Here is a 17,468-nt window from a genome sequence, read left to right as displayed (position 1 = left end):
GATCCATACCTGCCAATCTCAGCAGTTCATCATCGTAAACATCTCTCATTCAGAAGTTTCAAATGTTTTTGTGTTGTTTTGTTGCCTGATTAAAATACAAAACTGTGAATGAATGTAAGAGCTGCTTTTAAATTATGAAGAACACGAAAAGCGAAAGCAACCGAGACCGTATTTATGACTAATGTTTACATTGTAGTCTGGCAGAGTGAACTTATGTGTTGTTCATTGACCAACATTAGTATATACACATACAAAATATACTGTAAATTTACATTATAGTGCTTTTTTATTATTATTATTATTATTATTATTATTATTATGTGTTACAATCATGACATACCATATTCTGGGTGTTCTGAAATTCTATAGTCTACATGAATTAACATATAAACATATATACTGTATTTGACAAGTGCACAGATAACTGAAATGTCAAATAAAGCAGAAACATACAAGTGTTATACCTCTGTTGTCCCCCTTCATCACTGCTTGACTTCTGTGAAATTAAGCCGTGTCATTTGAAAGATAAAACTTCAATAAAAAAATAAATACAATTTGGCTCTGGTAAAGAGCAGTAATGCTTTCAAGACTTAATAAATACAAACAAAAAATGTGCTGGCTATTTGTCGCATCCCACATTGCAGCACACTGTCTGAGAGTAAATGGAATTTTGGTCACAAAGTCAGTGTGATCATACATAGGGAAGCACCGATCCGATCCAAGATTTTAGATGGATCGGGTAGCGGTCCGACGAGCCCGATCCAAATCCGATACTGTGTGTTAGTCATGTTCGTTACTGTCAAGCTTAAAAAATGATATAAAAGCACCATTAAAGCAGTTCATATGACTCGTGCATTTTATTTAAAAACACTTGAAGACGTGTGATAGCTCCGTGAATCACAAAAGGCTGTGTTTAATGAGTAAATATATAGTATGTGCATTGCCAGCACGTTAGTGAATGGTGCTGCTCTGTTGACACAAACTCACTCACAGGCTGGTGATGGCTATTTGTAGCCTTCACGTGATGAGCAATATTTGAGCGTTTCTCACGAACAACATCTCAGATGTAGATGCTCAATAGTTCGGTTCAGTTATAATATGCATTTAGAACGGCATCTGAGGTTGCATTTTACCAGAATTTGAATAAGCGAATTAAACTACTGTGAACTTGCCTACAAACAGACACATATAGGACTTCCTGGAGAGTTCAGAATGGCAAAATAAAAGCGTGAGGGTTTAAAAGGTGCATGACTTAAATATATTACTGTTGTGTTTAAAATTAAAACTCAATAATAATAATAATTTTAATAATTTATTATTATTATTATTATTATTGTCATCATTTGTATTTAATTACAATTTATAACAATATTGTTGTATAAGTAGAATGGGTTCCAAAAACGTGTGAATGAAAAGTGAACTGATATCTTACAACTAAATTGAAAAAAAAAAAAGAGACCCAAATCCTTTAAAGTCCAGATGCAAGTTGAAACATTTTTTGAAAAAAAAAAAAAAAAATGGCAAAAATAAAACAGTGTTTGTTTTCTTTTGTACTGAAGACTGGAATTACTTTTAATTTTGCTGCTACATTATCCAGTATACTAGTTATTAATAAAGAGTTTCTTAATAAGCTATAATGTGTAGTTAGAGGTTTGTGTTTCTTTACATATTAAAGAGTACTCCCAATTAGTTCCACACAATAATGTAACTATATATAATAAACTGATTATGCAAAAAAATCAACACTGTTATCGGTTTGGGATTGGTATCTGCCGATGCTGAGATTTCCGATATCGGGATCGGAAGAGAAACAGTGGTGTCGCTGCATCCCTAATCATACAGCGATCTAACAGGTCAATATGCTCATGCATTACCGTGAATTATAATTCTTTTGGTAAACGCACGAATTGAGTGTTTAGGAAATTAATAGAATAATACCTGATTAATAATAGCTACAGGAAATTACAAAGAACACGTTAAAGGCCTATTAAAGGCTATTATGTTTTCATGTGTGTGGGATTGTTAATACTTAAAAGAAAATGTGAGGAAGAAAAAGACTGACATTTAAGCATAAATGACTCGTGTAATGATCACGAGTCTAATTTTAGGAAGGAGTTCAATGCAAATGCACATACTACAGAACATTTCTCTCAAGTATATAGATGGAGCCCAGATTTGTATTATGAAAGTAATTTGATCTGCCTGAAAATAAACGTAATACATAAGACACTGACAAATGCACTACAAATGTAATACATTTAAGGTTAGACTATCCAGCATTTTTATAAAAATATTAAAAAGCAAGATGGCATGCTAACTAAAGGAATCCAGACTGGTAATGTAAACAGTTAGGAACAGAATGTGTGTTGTACATTAATAGATCACTATATTTTCATTCAGCACTAGTACAAATGTGCATGAGAAAGTGAAATATAATTATAATAAATCTAATAGATATTATCAAACAGCTAAGACATGCAACACATTTACAAAACAGGTAAAGGCGGCTGTTGTTTCAGACAGACATAGGTCTGTATTATTTCACTTATTTAAAGTAACAACAAGAGGTAGCTATATACCCGATTCATATTACCTTGGATGTAATGATTAAACACACTTATTCTCTGAAGGCAGAGAAATTATTTATATATATATATATATATATATATATATATATATATATATATATATATATATATTAGGGTTGCAGTGGTATACTGTTTCACGGTATACCACGGTATGAAAATGTATGGTTTTCATACCGTGTACATTTGCATATCTACAGTATTGTGGGGAAAAAACTGCAACTGGACGGAGAATCTCACGTGCGCATCTCCTTTCCTACTCGACTGCCTGTCAGACTCGTCAACTTGAGCCACACTTACACATGCAGTGAAGAAAATGTCAGAGATGCGAGGCGAGGGGATCTTACTTAAGTGTGTTTGTGTGAGTTAAAACTGTGTTTCTCAACTGGTAGGTCTATTTGGACTGGGTCACATACAGCAGGGAAAGAACAATGCCATGGTTCTCCCACTGAAGATATTTTGGTGGCCGCCCAAGTGATAGCCTATTTAGGACTGCTGAGGCAGATTTAATGATAATCTCGCAATCAGCTAAAGGCTTCTCATCTGCACTTTTGCACAAGAGTAACGGAGCCAGCTCGCGATCATGATCTGCTCTTCTGTCTGGCTGGTACGTGCAACAAGGGAACCGGGATTCCCTCAATATTGCGGAGGGCAGATCAAAACAGATGTGACCAATTTCAATTCTAGTGAGACTTTTCTTAAAGTATTATGGAGGAAGTCAAGTTGACCCTCTCAAACCGTAGGTAGACCCGATATGCCAAACAGCACTAAGGAGGAAAAGAGCAACACTGTGCTATGCGCTAATATATTTTTTTTTATTATACATCACCTTTAACATTTTGTCAAAATATATATATATTTTTTTTAAGTTTCATATGAAATAATCTAAAGGTAGAATCTATTAGACCTCATTTTATATCAACAGTGGCAGTTGTAGTTAAAGTTTCAAGATAGTATTTATTTTTTCAAAAATACTATAATGTTTTATTATTATTACTATTATTTAAGACTAGCACACTGACCTAATCATGGTAATGAGGAGCCTTTCCTCCTGTGTAATATGTATGTTCTGTTTGAATGATATTAGAAACAAACAGGATAATAATGGGCTCATATAAATTAATATGCTCTTACATTTTTAAAAGGGGGAGAGAAAACTTCCTGTCGGTTTTGTGGTTGACATCAACAACAAAAATGTCACTTGATGCATGCCCTTGCACTTGAAAACCATGAACAAAACTATGCAACATAAAAGGAAATGGGTCCCAGGATACATTAAATACAGGTTATGTTTTTACTGTGGTGTGTCGTCACTTGATTTCCAATGTAAAATCTGTCCTGAAGCAAAACCAGTTAAGAAGCACTGAGTTAAAGCTACAGACAGGAGCAGTTTATGTTTGTTATTAATAATCAAAGGACATTATTTTAAAAGCTCACACAGCTTATGTTATTTTTCATTTAGTATTTAATTTAACATGTAAACTAACATGCTTTAGTTATATAACATGTTATAGTTACATGCTATTTTTTATCATGTTTATAATTTGGTTTATTATTATAATTCTGATAGCTTTCTTATTCTATTTATTTTATTTAGTTTGAAAAGGGAGACTTTTTTTACACATACTTGTAAAAATGGCTTCAAGTTTCAGTTATAATAAACCATTTGTTCAACCAAAAAAAACAAAACCTTCTGTTTTCACTCTTTTAAGTGCCATTGTAACAGATAATAATGATTGTGTAATTCTGTATATTGTGAAACCGTGATATTTTCTGAGATCGTTATTGTACCTTGAAAATCTCATACCGTTGCAACCATAATATATATGTGTGTGTGTGTGTGTGTGTGTGTGTGTGTGTGTATGTATGATATGATATGATATGCACTTTTTTGATATCACAGACGATAGATATATCTTTATTTAATACTTCTCGACTAGTTTTTTGTTTTCCTTCTCAGACTTGCAGTTAAAATGAGGTAGAGTGATTAATCGTTTCCACTGGTAAATGTAATTTTCCCATATGATTATGAAATTAGGTTCTTGATGAAACTTTAGGTGAAGGATCCAATTTACTGATTAAGTTGATCTTTTCTTCAAAACACATTAATGAAACATTATAAAAAGTATCCCTAAAGTATACGTTTTTGTGTTTTCACAATGTTATTGTCACAGTTGTTTAAAATTACTTTTGAGCTGTTTCCGTCATTTTACGATTGTCCAAGTGAATGATGGATTACATTGACGCTCGTTTGCTCTTCCTTGCATTCCCGGATATCATCCTCAAATTTTGCCACCAGAATTTCTCAACCCGTATTCATCAACCTGAATTTTGAGACATAAATTTCATGACCTGAAATCCACCACTTGAATAATAAAAACTGGAATTTCAAAACCTGAGCTTTTTTTTAGGTGAGTTCATGCTAAATATTTAAATATACAAAAAAAATTATATTTAAAATTACTAGCAAAAATGTTTGATAACATCAAATTACACCCATAATTCAAGATCATGAATTCAAAGGCTTTTTCAAATTCAAGTTCTGGTGATATAAAAATGACGCCATACCATATATCACTAAGAAATGTGTCAGACCACCAATTTGTTGATTTTGTGTCGAATCAATATAAAACTGTAATATGTAGTTTTGCACATCCCAGTGCTTGTTAATTTGCTTGTTCCTTGTTTTTGTTTTTTTAAGTTGTTTATATGGAATTAGCCATGTGCAGCATTACATTTTGTCAATCTTTGTTCAGTTCTGACCATTATAGCTGTATTATGCAGAATTTCTCTATATAGTCTCTGTGTTTTCAATGTTGCTGTAACCTCTCATTCTCTTTCCAGCCAGTGGAGGACAGAAGACGAGTGAGGGCCATTCTTCCATACACCAAAGTGCCAGAAACTGACGAGATCAGGTACCTCATTTTAGCTCATGTTTTAGATGAACACTGTGCTAAATGTTTAGCCTGAATGTGTTTTTCATGTGAGGGTAACTTGAGTGTTGAGAGAGTGACATTTACATTAAACTTTTACAAATGTAATAGAATTTTAGAATGCTACAAAACAAAAATAAAAAGCCATTTTTCCACATCTAGTCAGGAAATAGTATTATAGTATATATAGGAAAAAATCATTATATTATTAACTACAGGCCTACCAATATAGGATTTTGAATATAGGAAGTTGGGAAGACAAGCCGATAACCGATTAAATGGCCGATAGTTTTTAAAATTGATACTGAATGAAAAAACAACAATTAAAGTAAAACAATGCTCTACTTTATTACAAAAATAAATATATAAATATTAATATATGAATTACACTTTACACTAAGGTAAATGCATTAACTAATGTTAAGAGATATAACTTAATAATTGTAAAAATGTATTCAATAAATGTTGAAATTAACATCAACTAACAACAAACAGTACTTTCGGAGCATTTTACATGCTGTATTTTACATTTTACACTATTTTACATGCCTTAGGGTTTCTCTTCTCATGAAAAGCATGAGGTAAATGCTCTTTATGACCCTAAAACCAAGACAACAATCACTTCACTTCTGGTGATGGGGTCTTTAATGTGAAACTAGGGCAAACAAATAAATGAATTGCAGTGTCTTATGCTTTTTTTTACCACTTCTATTAGATTCAGTGATGTTTTATGTTTGTATTTTGCGCTGTCACACTCATTTAAATTCTCTGTGAGAAACTCGTCTCTCACACACACACACACACACACACCAATCACTTGATGATTATCTAATAAAAATGACAAAAATATGTAATGTGAGGATAAAAAACGAATTAAAATCAGATGCGTTTCTGATTTGTTTATACATTTCTCTTGACTGCATGAAGATATTTTTCTCAAATCTCTCACTGCCTTTAAATATACAACTTAGCTGGCTAAAGCATAAATGTGACTGGATATAAACTAATGCAAATAGAAGGTAATACATTTTATTTATACATTTGGGTAGGACTTACGTTTGTTTTGTCACATTGTTCTAACCGCTTGATGATAGCTTTAATGTTAGCGTCCTCTCAGCCTGATCTGCAAACATACTGCTGTTCTCTATTAATGCAGCATCTATTCAAGAAATTAATTACTTTATAATGATATGACAACATGTATTGTATACATTCCTTTTAGTTGTTTTAAATCTGCATTGTTCAGCTCCGTGCAGTGTTCTGCTGCATTCAATGTGTCAAAACAACCATAACAGGCATCAGTGATAGTTTTTATTTCGCCTCTAGAGGCCGCTCTCATACTGTATAATGACAGCGTGCCCTTCCCAGCGCTCCAGCACCGGACACAACGGGAGAAAATTATCGGTGGGAATTTTTGACGATAACCTATAGTTCCAGAAATTGTTAAAACAATATACCAGTCGACCTCTACAAAATAGGTATTGTTTGGAAGCTTAGAATGCATGCGGGCATTATGACCAAAACTGAACAAAAGCTTTGAAATTTGCAGACAAAGCAGAAGAGTTCTGTTTTGATCATTTTGTTTGAAAGCTCTCAAAGAGTAGAATACAACCAGTCTATTTATTTTACTCACATGCACAAATATTAGTAACAGCTAAATATATGTCTTTGACAATTATGTTGGTGTTGCGTATATGCCGCATTTTCGCTTATTCACAAAAAATAAACGGAACATAAAATACCATTACTAAAATTGTGTCTGCATGCTATGCAAACCTTTAGTCATTGTTGTGTTTGGATGTGTTATTAGTTCTTATGTACAATTAGTATGTTTTATTTGTTTTGGAGAGGCTTTTGGACACATGGAGACATTTTTGGACACAATGATAAATTAGTTTTGTAATGCTATAATTTTAGATTGGTTTGTTGTATCAAAAACAAAAAATTTAACAGATACAGTTAACATGACTGGGAACAAAACAAAAGCAGTTTTTGGAGCCACCTTATTTATACCCAGAGATATGTTTTGTCAAATATGAAAAAAACTAAAATCTTGGAAAAAATTCAAATAATTTTTAGAGTCTAAGAATGTCTACAGTATATCATCATTTCTTTTTTTTTTTTTTTTTTTTAAGTTTTCTTTACAGTGATACCCACCTTGTTTTTTTTTGTGTGGGGGTGGGGGGTTGTCATGTTATAAGACTAATTTTGGGTATGCCACTGGAACAAGAAATCTTTAAAAACACCTTCAGAGTTTAAAAGGTTACATTTGTATAACAGACCAATTTCCACTCCCACAAATTGTGTCCTATGCAAACCACATTGAGGGCATTTTAGGCCTTATTATTTTGAAGAAGCAATTTCCAAATATCAATGTATTACTTCTCACTAGGGCCATACCTAGTCTTTTTGAATATTTCTTATTTGTTTCATCTATATTTAATGATCTCTTCTGTGTCTAAATTTATAATTTATTGTGTATGTCTCAAGTTTTCTCAAAGGAGACATGTTTATTGTTCACAATGAACTGGAGGACGGCTGGATGTGGGTTACCAATGTTCGGACAGAAGAACAAGGCCTTATAGTGGATGATCTTGTGGAGGAGGTGGTACGTTTTTTTTTTTTTTTTTTTGGTTATAATCTGAGGTGTTGTCCGGTATGAGTTCCTTTCAAAAGACACTTGACTGTTTCCTTATGGTGTTGCACTTTGATTAATGGCTTTAACTTTATTCTCAGGGTCGTGAAGAGGATCCCCATGAGGGGAAAATGTAAGTGAAGATTTGTAATACTCTATTGTTCTTAAAAATCATAGTATTACCATTTGTAGCTGCAAATGTGGAAGAGTACAACCGTTTGCTTTATAAAATGAACATTGTACTATTTGTGAACATTTTTGTTTTATTTTATTTATATTTTATTTAGAAATGTTATTTTAAGATTAACTACTGTCTTTGTAGCTCAGATGTTTTTAAGGCTTTGTACTTTTTAGGGGTCCAATACTGCACTTATGTACTTGTGCTAGTGCTTGTAAAAATGCTCTGATTCCAAAAACCGGTACCACCTGATGTTTGAGTGTCATTCTGTACGTTTTTGGCACACATATTAAAGTCACATTATGTCAGTGTGATTATTAAACTGCAAAGGCTGCAATTTAATGAGATAAATAAAAAGTTTGCATGTGCTGCATGCTTCAAATGTGAGTGCTTGTGAATATGTAGAGCCGGTGTTGCAATGACATGAAGATTCAAAGTACCTTTTAAAGATACTTGACTTATGCACGGAAAGCACCATTATGACCATTGCCCACTTTGTTTGTAGTAGATGACAGCGAGCAGAATGCTAATTAACTTTTCAGTGTGAGGCACATATAGACTACATATTAATTCAATTAAATAGCTGTCTTTTGCTGTTTAATAATCACTTTGAATCACGTAGCAATTGGCTTTTCCATATTAGCCTTTTTCACATGAACTGGAAACTATGTCACTGCAGGGTAAAGTATACATTTGCCTTGAATACAATTTCTTACCTCTTCTGTATGGTCTGTTTTCCAATGAGCCACAATATAAAGTACACAGAAATTATTTATCATCTTTTCCCAACTTCCCAACCATATCTTATTTTATATACTTCATATTCTTATTCATGGTGCGAGCGATCAGACAGATTTTCTCTGTGTTGTGGCGATGTCTACAATAGCGCCATTAAACATATGGAGAACAGACTTCGACAAAGGGGAAACATAGGGGGAACAGTCTTCTACACAATATTCTATGTTTCCCTGGTTAGTGTTCCCCGTATTGCCATGAAACATGGGGGAAACAGACTTCTACACTAACATAGGGGGAACAGACTTTGGCAGCACAGTTAAAAATTAAACATGGGGGGAACAGACTATTTCCCCTATGTTTAATGTTTAACAGCATTAAGGGGAATACTAACCGGGGAAACATAGGGGGAACAGACTTCAACCCAACACCGGCCCTGCTTCTCATTCTGGAGCTGCACATGTGTTTGAGAGAGGGGAGCTGGCTGCCAATGATTTTCTCCACACACATGCTGCTTTACTTGGAATAATGCTGAGCTGACCAAACAGACATTGAAAATAACGATGTGAATGTATTATCTTATTATTATAGTTATTTATTACCAGTGTAGTCTCTGACCAGTAGCAGCTTGAATATCTGTGAAAATGCTGGATTCATTCACATTTTGCCTTCCTCAAAGTTGTCAGAATGTTAATTAGAGCTCTGTAGATTCGGCAACTATTTCTCATGGGAAGTCACCAAATAATCTGAAATGTCGCTAAAAGTAGCTAAATCACGTGATGTCATTAATTACACAAGACCTAAAATTGACATACAGTGAGGAAAATAAGTATTTGAACACCCTGCTATTTTGCAAGTTCTCCCACTTAGAAAACATGGAGGGGTCTAAAATTGTCATCGTAGGTGCATGTCCACTGTGAGAGACATAATCTAAAAAAAAAAATCCAGAAATCACAATGTATGATTTTTTAACTATTTGTATGATACAGCTGCAAATAAGTATTTGAACACCTGTCTATCAGCTAGAATTCTGACCCTCAAAGACCTGTTAGTCTGCCTTTAAAATGTCCACCTCCACTCCATTTATTATCCTAAATTAGATGCACCTATTTGAGGTCATTAGGTGCATAAAGACACCTGTCCACCCCATACAATCAGTAAGAATCCAACTACTAACATGACCAAGACCAAAGAGCTGTCCAAAGACACTAGAGACAAAATTGTACACCTCCACAAGGCTGGAAAGGGCTACGGGAAATTGCCAAGCAGCTTGGTGAAAAAAGGTCCACTGTTGGAGCAATCATTAGAAAATGGAAGAAGCTAAACATGACTGTCAATCTCCCTCGGACTGGGGCTCCATGCAAGATCTCACCTCGTGTGGTCTCAATGATCCTAAGAAAGGTGAGAAATCAGCCCAGAACTACAGGGGAGGAGCTGGTCAATGACCTGAAAAGAGCTGGGACCACCGTTTCCAAGGTTACTGTTGGTAATACACTAAGACGTCATGGTTTGAAATCATGCATGGCACGGAAGGTTCCCCTGCTTAAACCAGCACATGTCAAGGCCCGTCTTAAGTTTGCCAATGACCATTTGGATGATCCAGAGGAGTCATGGGACAAAGTCATGTGGTCAGATGAGACCAAAATAGAACTTTTTGGTCATAATTCCACTAACCGTGTTTGGAGGAAGAAGAATGATGAGTACCATCCCAAGAACACCATCCCTACTGTGAAGCATGGGGGTGGTAGCATCATGCTTTGGGGGTGTTTTTCTGCACATGGGACAGGGCTGACTGCACTGTATTAAGGAGAGGATGACCGGGGCCATGTATTGCGAGATTTTGGGGAACAACCTCCTTCCCTCAGTTAGAGCATTGAAGATGGGTCGAGGCTGGGTCTTCCAACATGACAATGACCCGAAGCACACAGCCAGGATAACCAAGGAGTGGCTCTGTAAGAAGCATATCAAGGTTCTGGCGTGGCCTAGCCAGTCTCCAGACCTAAACCCAATAGAGAATCTTTGGAGGGAGCTCAAACTCAAAATCTCTCCTGCAGTGTGTGCAAACCTGGTGAAAAACTACAGGAAACGTTTGACCTCTGTAATTGCAAACAAAGGCTACTGTACCAAATATTAACACTGATTTTCTCAGGTGTTCAAATACTTATTTGCAGCTGTATCATACAAATAAATAGTTAAAAAATCATACATTGTGATTTCTGGATTTTTTTTTAGATTATGTCTCTCACAGTGGACATGCACCTCACGATGACAATTTCAGACCCTCCATGATTTCTAAGTGGGAGAACTGGCAAAATAGCAGGGTGTTCAAATACTTATTTTCCTCACTGTATGTAAATTAATTGGCATAAAGAGCTACGGTAATTCTTTAAAAGTGTAGAACCATTTTTTTTTATTGAACTAATGATTTAACAATTATTTATCTAATCATTTAACTATTACTAATTGAACTTGTCAAACATTCAGACAGTGGGGGATTTATATTTATTTATGTATTTTTTTATTATTATTATTTTTGTTTGTTTGTTTTGTAATTAAACTGTATTATGGAACAATGACAAAGTCTTTTACACACACACACACACACACACACACATATATATATATATATATTTTTTTTTTTTTTTTTTTTTTACATATCTGTTGTGTGATGCTGAATCATTAGTGTGCATTACTTGTGTCAGTGTTACAGTGTCACAATGGCTTTTTGACAGTGAAACCTCATCTGTTCATATCACTTATCTCTACACTTTATTATATATCAGGGGTACATATGCTTTCCATCCTCTCTCTTGCCCTGCTAGATCATTTTTCAATGCTCTTCTATTGCTGTAGGCTGACTTCCATTTCTGTCACTCACTCGAAGTTTTGTCGAAAGTAGTGACACAAGGGATCTTTCTTGAGAGCCTCGCGTACCTCTGAACTTGAGAAAAGGCCAATGAGAAATTGGCAAACAGAATTAGCATGTCCCGCCCCCGGACATACGGGTATAAATGGAATCGGCGTGCGTCTGTCAGTCAGATTTTTTCTTCGGAGCCGAGCGGTTGTGCAGCAGCAAGATGAAGTTCAATACTGTTCCACTCAACTCTGTTGGCAAAGCACGGCTGTGTGATCTACGGTGCATTACCAATGGCACTTCAACAATGCTTCTGTCTGAAAGATTGTTCCTTCCTAAAAGATTATATTTCTCTAAAAGAGTTTCATTTTCACTCACAAAAGAACAAAACACAGCAGGTGTTAAAAGTCCTTTTCAGGACACGTCTTTTAAAAGATGGCTTTCCGCCTCTGTGTAGTTCCTGTGTAGTTGGAACCCTCCGTCCTCCCCACAGCCGTCACAGATTGACGATTGGTACCTCGGGTCAGGCGTTTAAATACAATTATTAACATTTTTAACATAATTTTTTATTGTTTATATTATATATTATTATGTTATTTAAACATAAATATTAAATACAATAAATATTTCACAAATTTTGTCACTCCACAGAAAGAGTAAGTGTGACGCTCCGTATTATTAACACCGTTTGTATGAAAGCGTTATGACCAGAAACATTTGCTATTACACGATAGTTTAAAGTGAAACTGAAGCGCTTTGAGTTCACTATCAATGTTTATATTTGTTTGCATTTAATTTCACGGGATTTTGCCACCTCTGTTGACCGCAGAGCGCTTGAGAATGTCTTAATGCGGTCTTCCAGACAGGAGCTGCTCTGGTTGACAACCGCTGTGCGGCTCAGTGACACTTGGAATTCAACAAAAATTGTTGTTCATAGAAAATAATTTTCAAAGCTGCCATCCTTGTTTAGTATTTGCATATCTCTGGTGTTTGTAAACAATTAATTTGTTCAGTGTGCCATTGCAGAATCAATGCCTGTCAGACTAAGTGCCAATACTGCACTTATGCACATGAATGTGGATATACATTTATGAGATTTGGCCTCAGGCTGTAGATCTGATCAGAAAGCTTTGGGAAAGATGGGTAAATCTCTCATGCGGTGACGAGTGAACTGGGATCTGATCCCCTTTCCATGCTTATTTGTCTCATTTCCTGTTTTCCTCTTCTGTCCATCTTCCTAGCTGGTACCACGGGAAGATCAACAAACAAGAGGCGTACAACTTGCTAATGACAGGTACATCAGCGTGACTGCTAGCTATCGCATGTTAAGCTGCTGGCAATTACATGTTTGTGCAGTCAGATAAAAAAATAAAAATAAAACACTGTCAGATGATGTACTGCTGTGAAACAACCAAACTCAAGGCGATTGGCCATAGCAGCATAATTGGTAGCTCTGCAGCAATCCATTTTATAAGCAGTTACAAGTAACATCATTCTTATATAATTTAAGCAATATTTCACGTAAAAGTGACAATTATGTCATTATTTACTTACCCTCATGACGTTCCGCTTGTGTGCTGAATCTAGTCTTCTAATGTCTTCTAAAGCCATATCATGTTAAATAATGACAAAATATAAATTTTAGGGTGAACTATTCCTTTAAGTCAAATTATACATGTTCTAAGCAACACATTAGATTTAAAATGGCATTAAACCCATCAGGTATCATGTTTGACCTCTCTCTCAGACTCTTGGAATCATAAACTTTTCCAAATGTTAATCAAATATTTTAGCTTAGTCGATCATTTTATTATTAAATGTAAGTTTAAATCCACTTAAAAGGACTTATAACACACCTTTTTCTCTTCTTTTTCAGTTGGCCAAGTATGCTGCTTTCTGGTCAGGCCGTCAGACAACACGCCGGGCGACTACTCGCTCTTCTTTCGCACCAATGAAAACATCCAAAGGTTCAAGATCAGCCCCACTCCAAACAACCAGTACATGATGGGAGGGCGGTACTATAACAGGTAGGACTTTTAAGTGCTGTAACAATGCCTGAAGCTTCCCCCGAGGTCTGGTTGAAATATACCATCACTTGGTTTCCTGCCCTGAAATTATGCATTTGCCTTCCTTTGTATTTGTTTACATCTTAAACTTGGAAGTGTAGACTATTGAGAAAAGTTTAGGGATGTTTGTATATATGTGTATATGTTTTTGTTTTTTTTTGGGGGGGGGGCCAATTATTGACCTCATTAAAACCATTCGGCAAATCAGTTTTAAGCATGAAAACGCAAATATGAAAAAACAGTGGTTCATTTATAATGAATTATCATCACACTTTGTAAAAACGTTGTTCAGACGTGACAGTTGTGAAAGTGGCACTTATCTATAAATAACCTAATGAGAATTTTTTTTATCGATTAATCTAACGATAATTTGCAGATTATTCAAAAGATTTTTTATCATTTCTTGATTAACATAACGATTAATTAACCCAAAATAAATATAAAAAAACTTTCATAAAATAAAAATATTTCAATAAAAATATTTAATTAAATTATATTCTCTTAAACACAAACACATGTACAAGGTGAAACAAAGTGTGCACTGCAGGGCATTATTCTGCAATAAAAATAGCCCTGTCTTAAATGGTAATCTCCATTTTATAGTCCAATATTAATTTTATGTTGGACTGCTAAACTCGAGATTGCACAATTTTTTGATATTCCTCCTGAAAGTGAATTGAATTTTTACATTTGTTTAATTTATTTTGTTGTCAGATTGCTAAAGGTAGATTGCAACAACAAAATAAATGAAACAAATGTAAAATTCAAGTCACTTTCAGGTGGAATATCAAAACATTGTGCAACCTCGAGTGCATGTTCACTATTCACTATATTGCAAATATGAAATGGGGAACAAATGAGTGGATTCGGACACAGCTGTAGACACTACTGCACATTATTTATAGTGTTACATATTGTTGCCACAAAAGATGAAATCTAAAACATATTTCCAAAAAAACATTTTTTAATGACATGTGTGATTTGGATTTCCTGTGGCGTTTTTTTTTTTTGCTGATCACACTGCAAAATATATCAGATATGTTAAAAAGCTTTTAAGAGAATAAACCCTGTAATATATTTTGATGTAGAACTGATTTAATTCAGATGTACCTGTATTAAAGTACCTGCTTTGCAAACAGTAATGAAAATCACATAGCTTTATATACAGATAATCTCTAATAGTTTTTCATTTTAATGCTTTTCCTGACAGTGTTGATGATATAATCGAACATTACCGGAAAGAGCAGATCGTGGAGGGCTACACTCTGAAAGATCCTGTCTCTGTCCAGGTAAATAAAAGTGATATCATTATAATAAGCTCAGTTATTGCTGAGGATCATCACAATAGTAAGCATAACACTGTGTTCTTTATACTCTTTAGCAACAAGAACAAGTCCTTTCCGACTTGGTCGATGGCAAAGAAATCTATAACACTATTCGACGGAAAACAAAAGATGCTTTTTACAAAAACATTGTCAAGAAAGGATATCTTCTCTTCAACAAAGGTACTGCAGGCAAAACCAATTCAACCAAGTGCAATCATTGTTTTTGGGTAACTGACATGATATTTCAAGAACTTTCAAGTAGATGCAGCAGTGTCCTGTGGTGTGACATTCTATATTTTTTTTATTTTGTTATAAACATAAAAAAAAAAAACTATAATTATTTATAGTACATAACAATTTTATAAGCTATTGAGAGACTACATGGAATATTTTTCTAAATGTTTTGTCACACTGCAGAACCATTTAAAATGATCTAGTAAAGATTAAAATGGTGAAAAACCTACAAGACACTGTGACCTGCTATACACTTAACCTTAAGATATATGTTTTAATATATGCAAATTTTCACTCATGCTCAGTAAGTTGGGGCTCATTTGTAGCACACAAAAGCCCCATGCAAGTGCTGTTTTGAAAACTATGATAATTTATGGCAGTATTTGATCATCTCTTTAACACAAAGCAGCTCTGATAAGAGAACAAGAACAGAAAGCAAAGCATTTACCTGAACACATAGAGCTGTCCAATTAAATGTGTATGTCAGCCAGAGATAGGGTGCTCTGTGGGGTGCATTGGGTGATCAAAGGATAAAATGCGGTTCACTGTTTGAAATGAATGTGATATAGTTCTGACACCATTTCTTGTTATTATTCGGGTGGTTTGATGTGTGCTAAAATCTTTATACCTCATAACTTTGCCGTATTATACGGGCTCCTCATGCAAAATTAATTATCTTGCCTCTTAAAAGTTTAGCACCTTCATAAAATGGGTGGTCTCTGTTGGTTTGGCTCTCATAAAGAGAATTATACTGTTTACCATAGGGCAGCTGGATTATGACAAAAATCATAAATGTTGATTATTTCGCTTGGTGTAATCGCGATTATTAATTTTAGTGAACAGAATTTGTTAGCTGCATGCCACATTCTTTACATAGGCTACAAATCCACAACAAGCTGAGAACTGTGTTCCTGAATTTCTTCATTAATGGTTTATGCATCAGTAAATCAAGGCATTGCTTAAACTGTGAACATCACATTGGTCCTCTTAGAAAACCTATAGTCTTTAGTCGGCCTTTATCCCTCTCTGAGGCTTGATTAGCCTGATTAGGGGCAGGGTGTGTAGCATCACGGCCCGGCCCTGCCCTCCGCCCTGTCACATACACAAATCTGAAGATCAGGATAATATAGAAAATCCACTAAAATAATGGATAATTCTGCTCAAAATGTTGCATTTGTGCTTAGATAAATTTCAGCTGCATCTGAAAGAAACAGCGCACCATTTTTTTCCCATGCTTTCTTTGGCTTTTCTGACTTTAATATCATGCAGTAACATAGTGATTGATGTATGACATCATGAAACCAGAGACCCTCCCCTCCAAATCTGAACATAAGTTGTTACTGGAGGTGCATTTAGCGACCAGGTGTAAACCGTGATGAGTCTCAGTGGACTTCATGTGATCAGATCGCCTGGTATTAAGACACATCTTAATGCCAGGTGTAAATGGGGTCAATGAAGCTGTCTAGGCTGCAGAAATAATCTTTTATTTTACATTTTCCTCCTTTTGTTTATGCCTTGTTGATAAAAATGGGAACATTCTAGTTTTGACGTATTACTCACTTGGAATATACAGTAGGTGTAACACCCAATATATACTGCAAGTGACACATTTAGCACAGGGGTACTCAATTAAAGTTCCAAGAGGTCCGGTCTCTACATTTCCTTCCCAGCACTATATATATATATATATATATATATATATATATATAATATATCAGTTGATGTCAGAAGTTTACATACACTTAGGTTGAAGTCATTAAAAAAAATGTAACCACTCCACATATTTAATATTAGTGATTTATAGTTTTGGCAAGTACATCTACTTTGCGCATGACACAAGTAATTTTTCCAAAAAAGTGATTGTTTCACTTTTAATTGATTATCACAATTCCAGTGGGTCAGAACTTTCATGGGAACATCATG

General features: G+C 34.8%; 1 protein-coding gene across 3 annotated transcripts in view; it reads left to right on the top strand.

Moving 5' to 3' along the window:
• Nucleotides 1–17,468, top strand: part of rasa1a (RAS p21 protein activator (GTPase activating protein) 1a) — a 79,637-nt gene that overhangs the window by 37,642 nt on the left and 24,527 nt on the right. For all 3 annotated transcript variants that reach the window (XM_052096763.1, XM_052096750.1, XM_052096756.1), the window contains exons 4-10: nt 5,430–5,500; nt 8,009–8,126; nt 8,255–8,286; nt 13,162–13,214; nt 13,797–13,947; nt 15,197–15,275; nt 15,368–15,491. In XM_052096763.1, the coding sequence (XP_051952723.1) occupies nt 5,430–5,500; nt 8,009–8,126; nt 8,255–8,286; nt 13,162–13,214; nt 13,797–13,947; nt 15,197–15,275; nt 15,368–15,491 (628 nt within the window). The remainder of the gene's footprint in view (nt 1–5,429; nt 5,501–8,008; nt 8,127–8,254; nt 8,287–13,161; nt 13,215–13,796; nt 13,948–15,196; nt 15,276–15,367; nt 15,492–17,468) is intronic.

The sequence above is a fragment of the Xyrauchen texanus genome, chromosome 3 (assembly GCF_025860055.1).
Source record: "Xyrauchen texanus isolate HMW12.3.18 chromosome 3, RBS_HiC_50CHRs, whole genome shotgun sequence".
Classification (NCBI taxonomy): Eukaryota; Metazoa; Chordata; class Actinopteri; order Cypriniformes; family Catostomidae; genus Xyrauchen; species Xyrauchen texanus.
The sequence above is the reverse complement of the archived record's forward strand: the minus strand, read 5'-3'. Positions and strand labels throughout refer to the sequence as shown.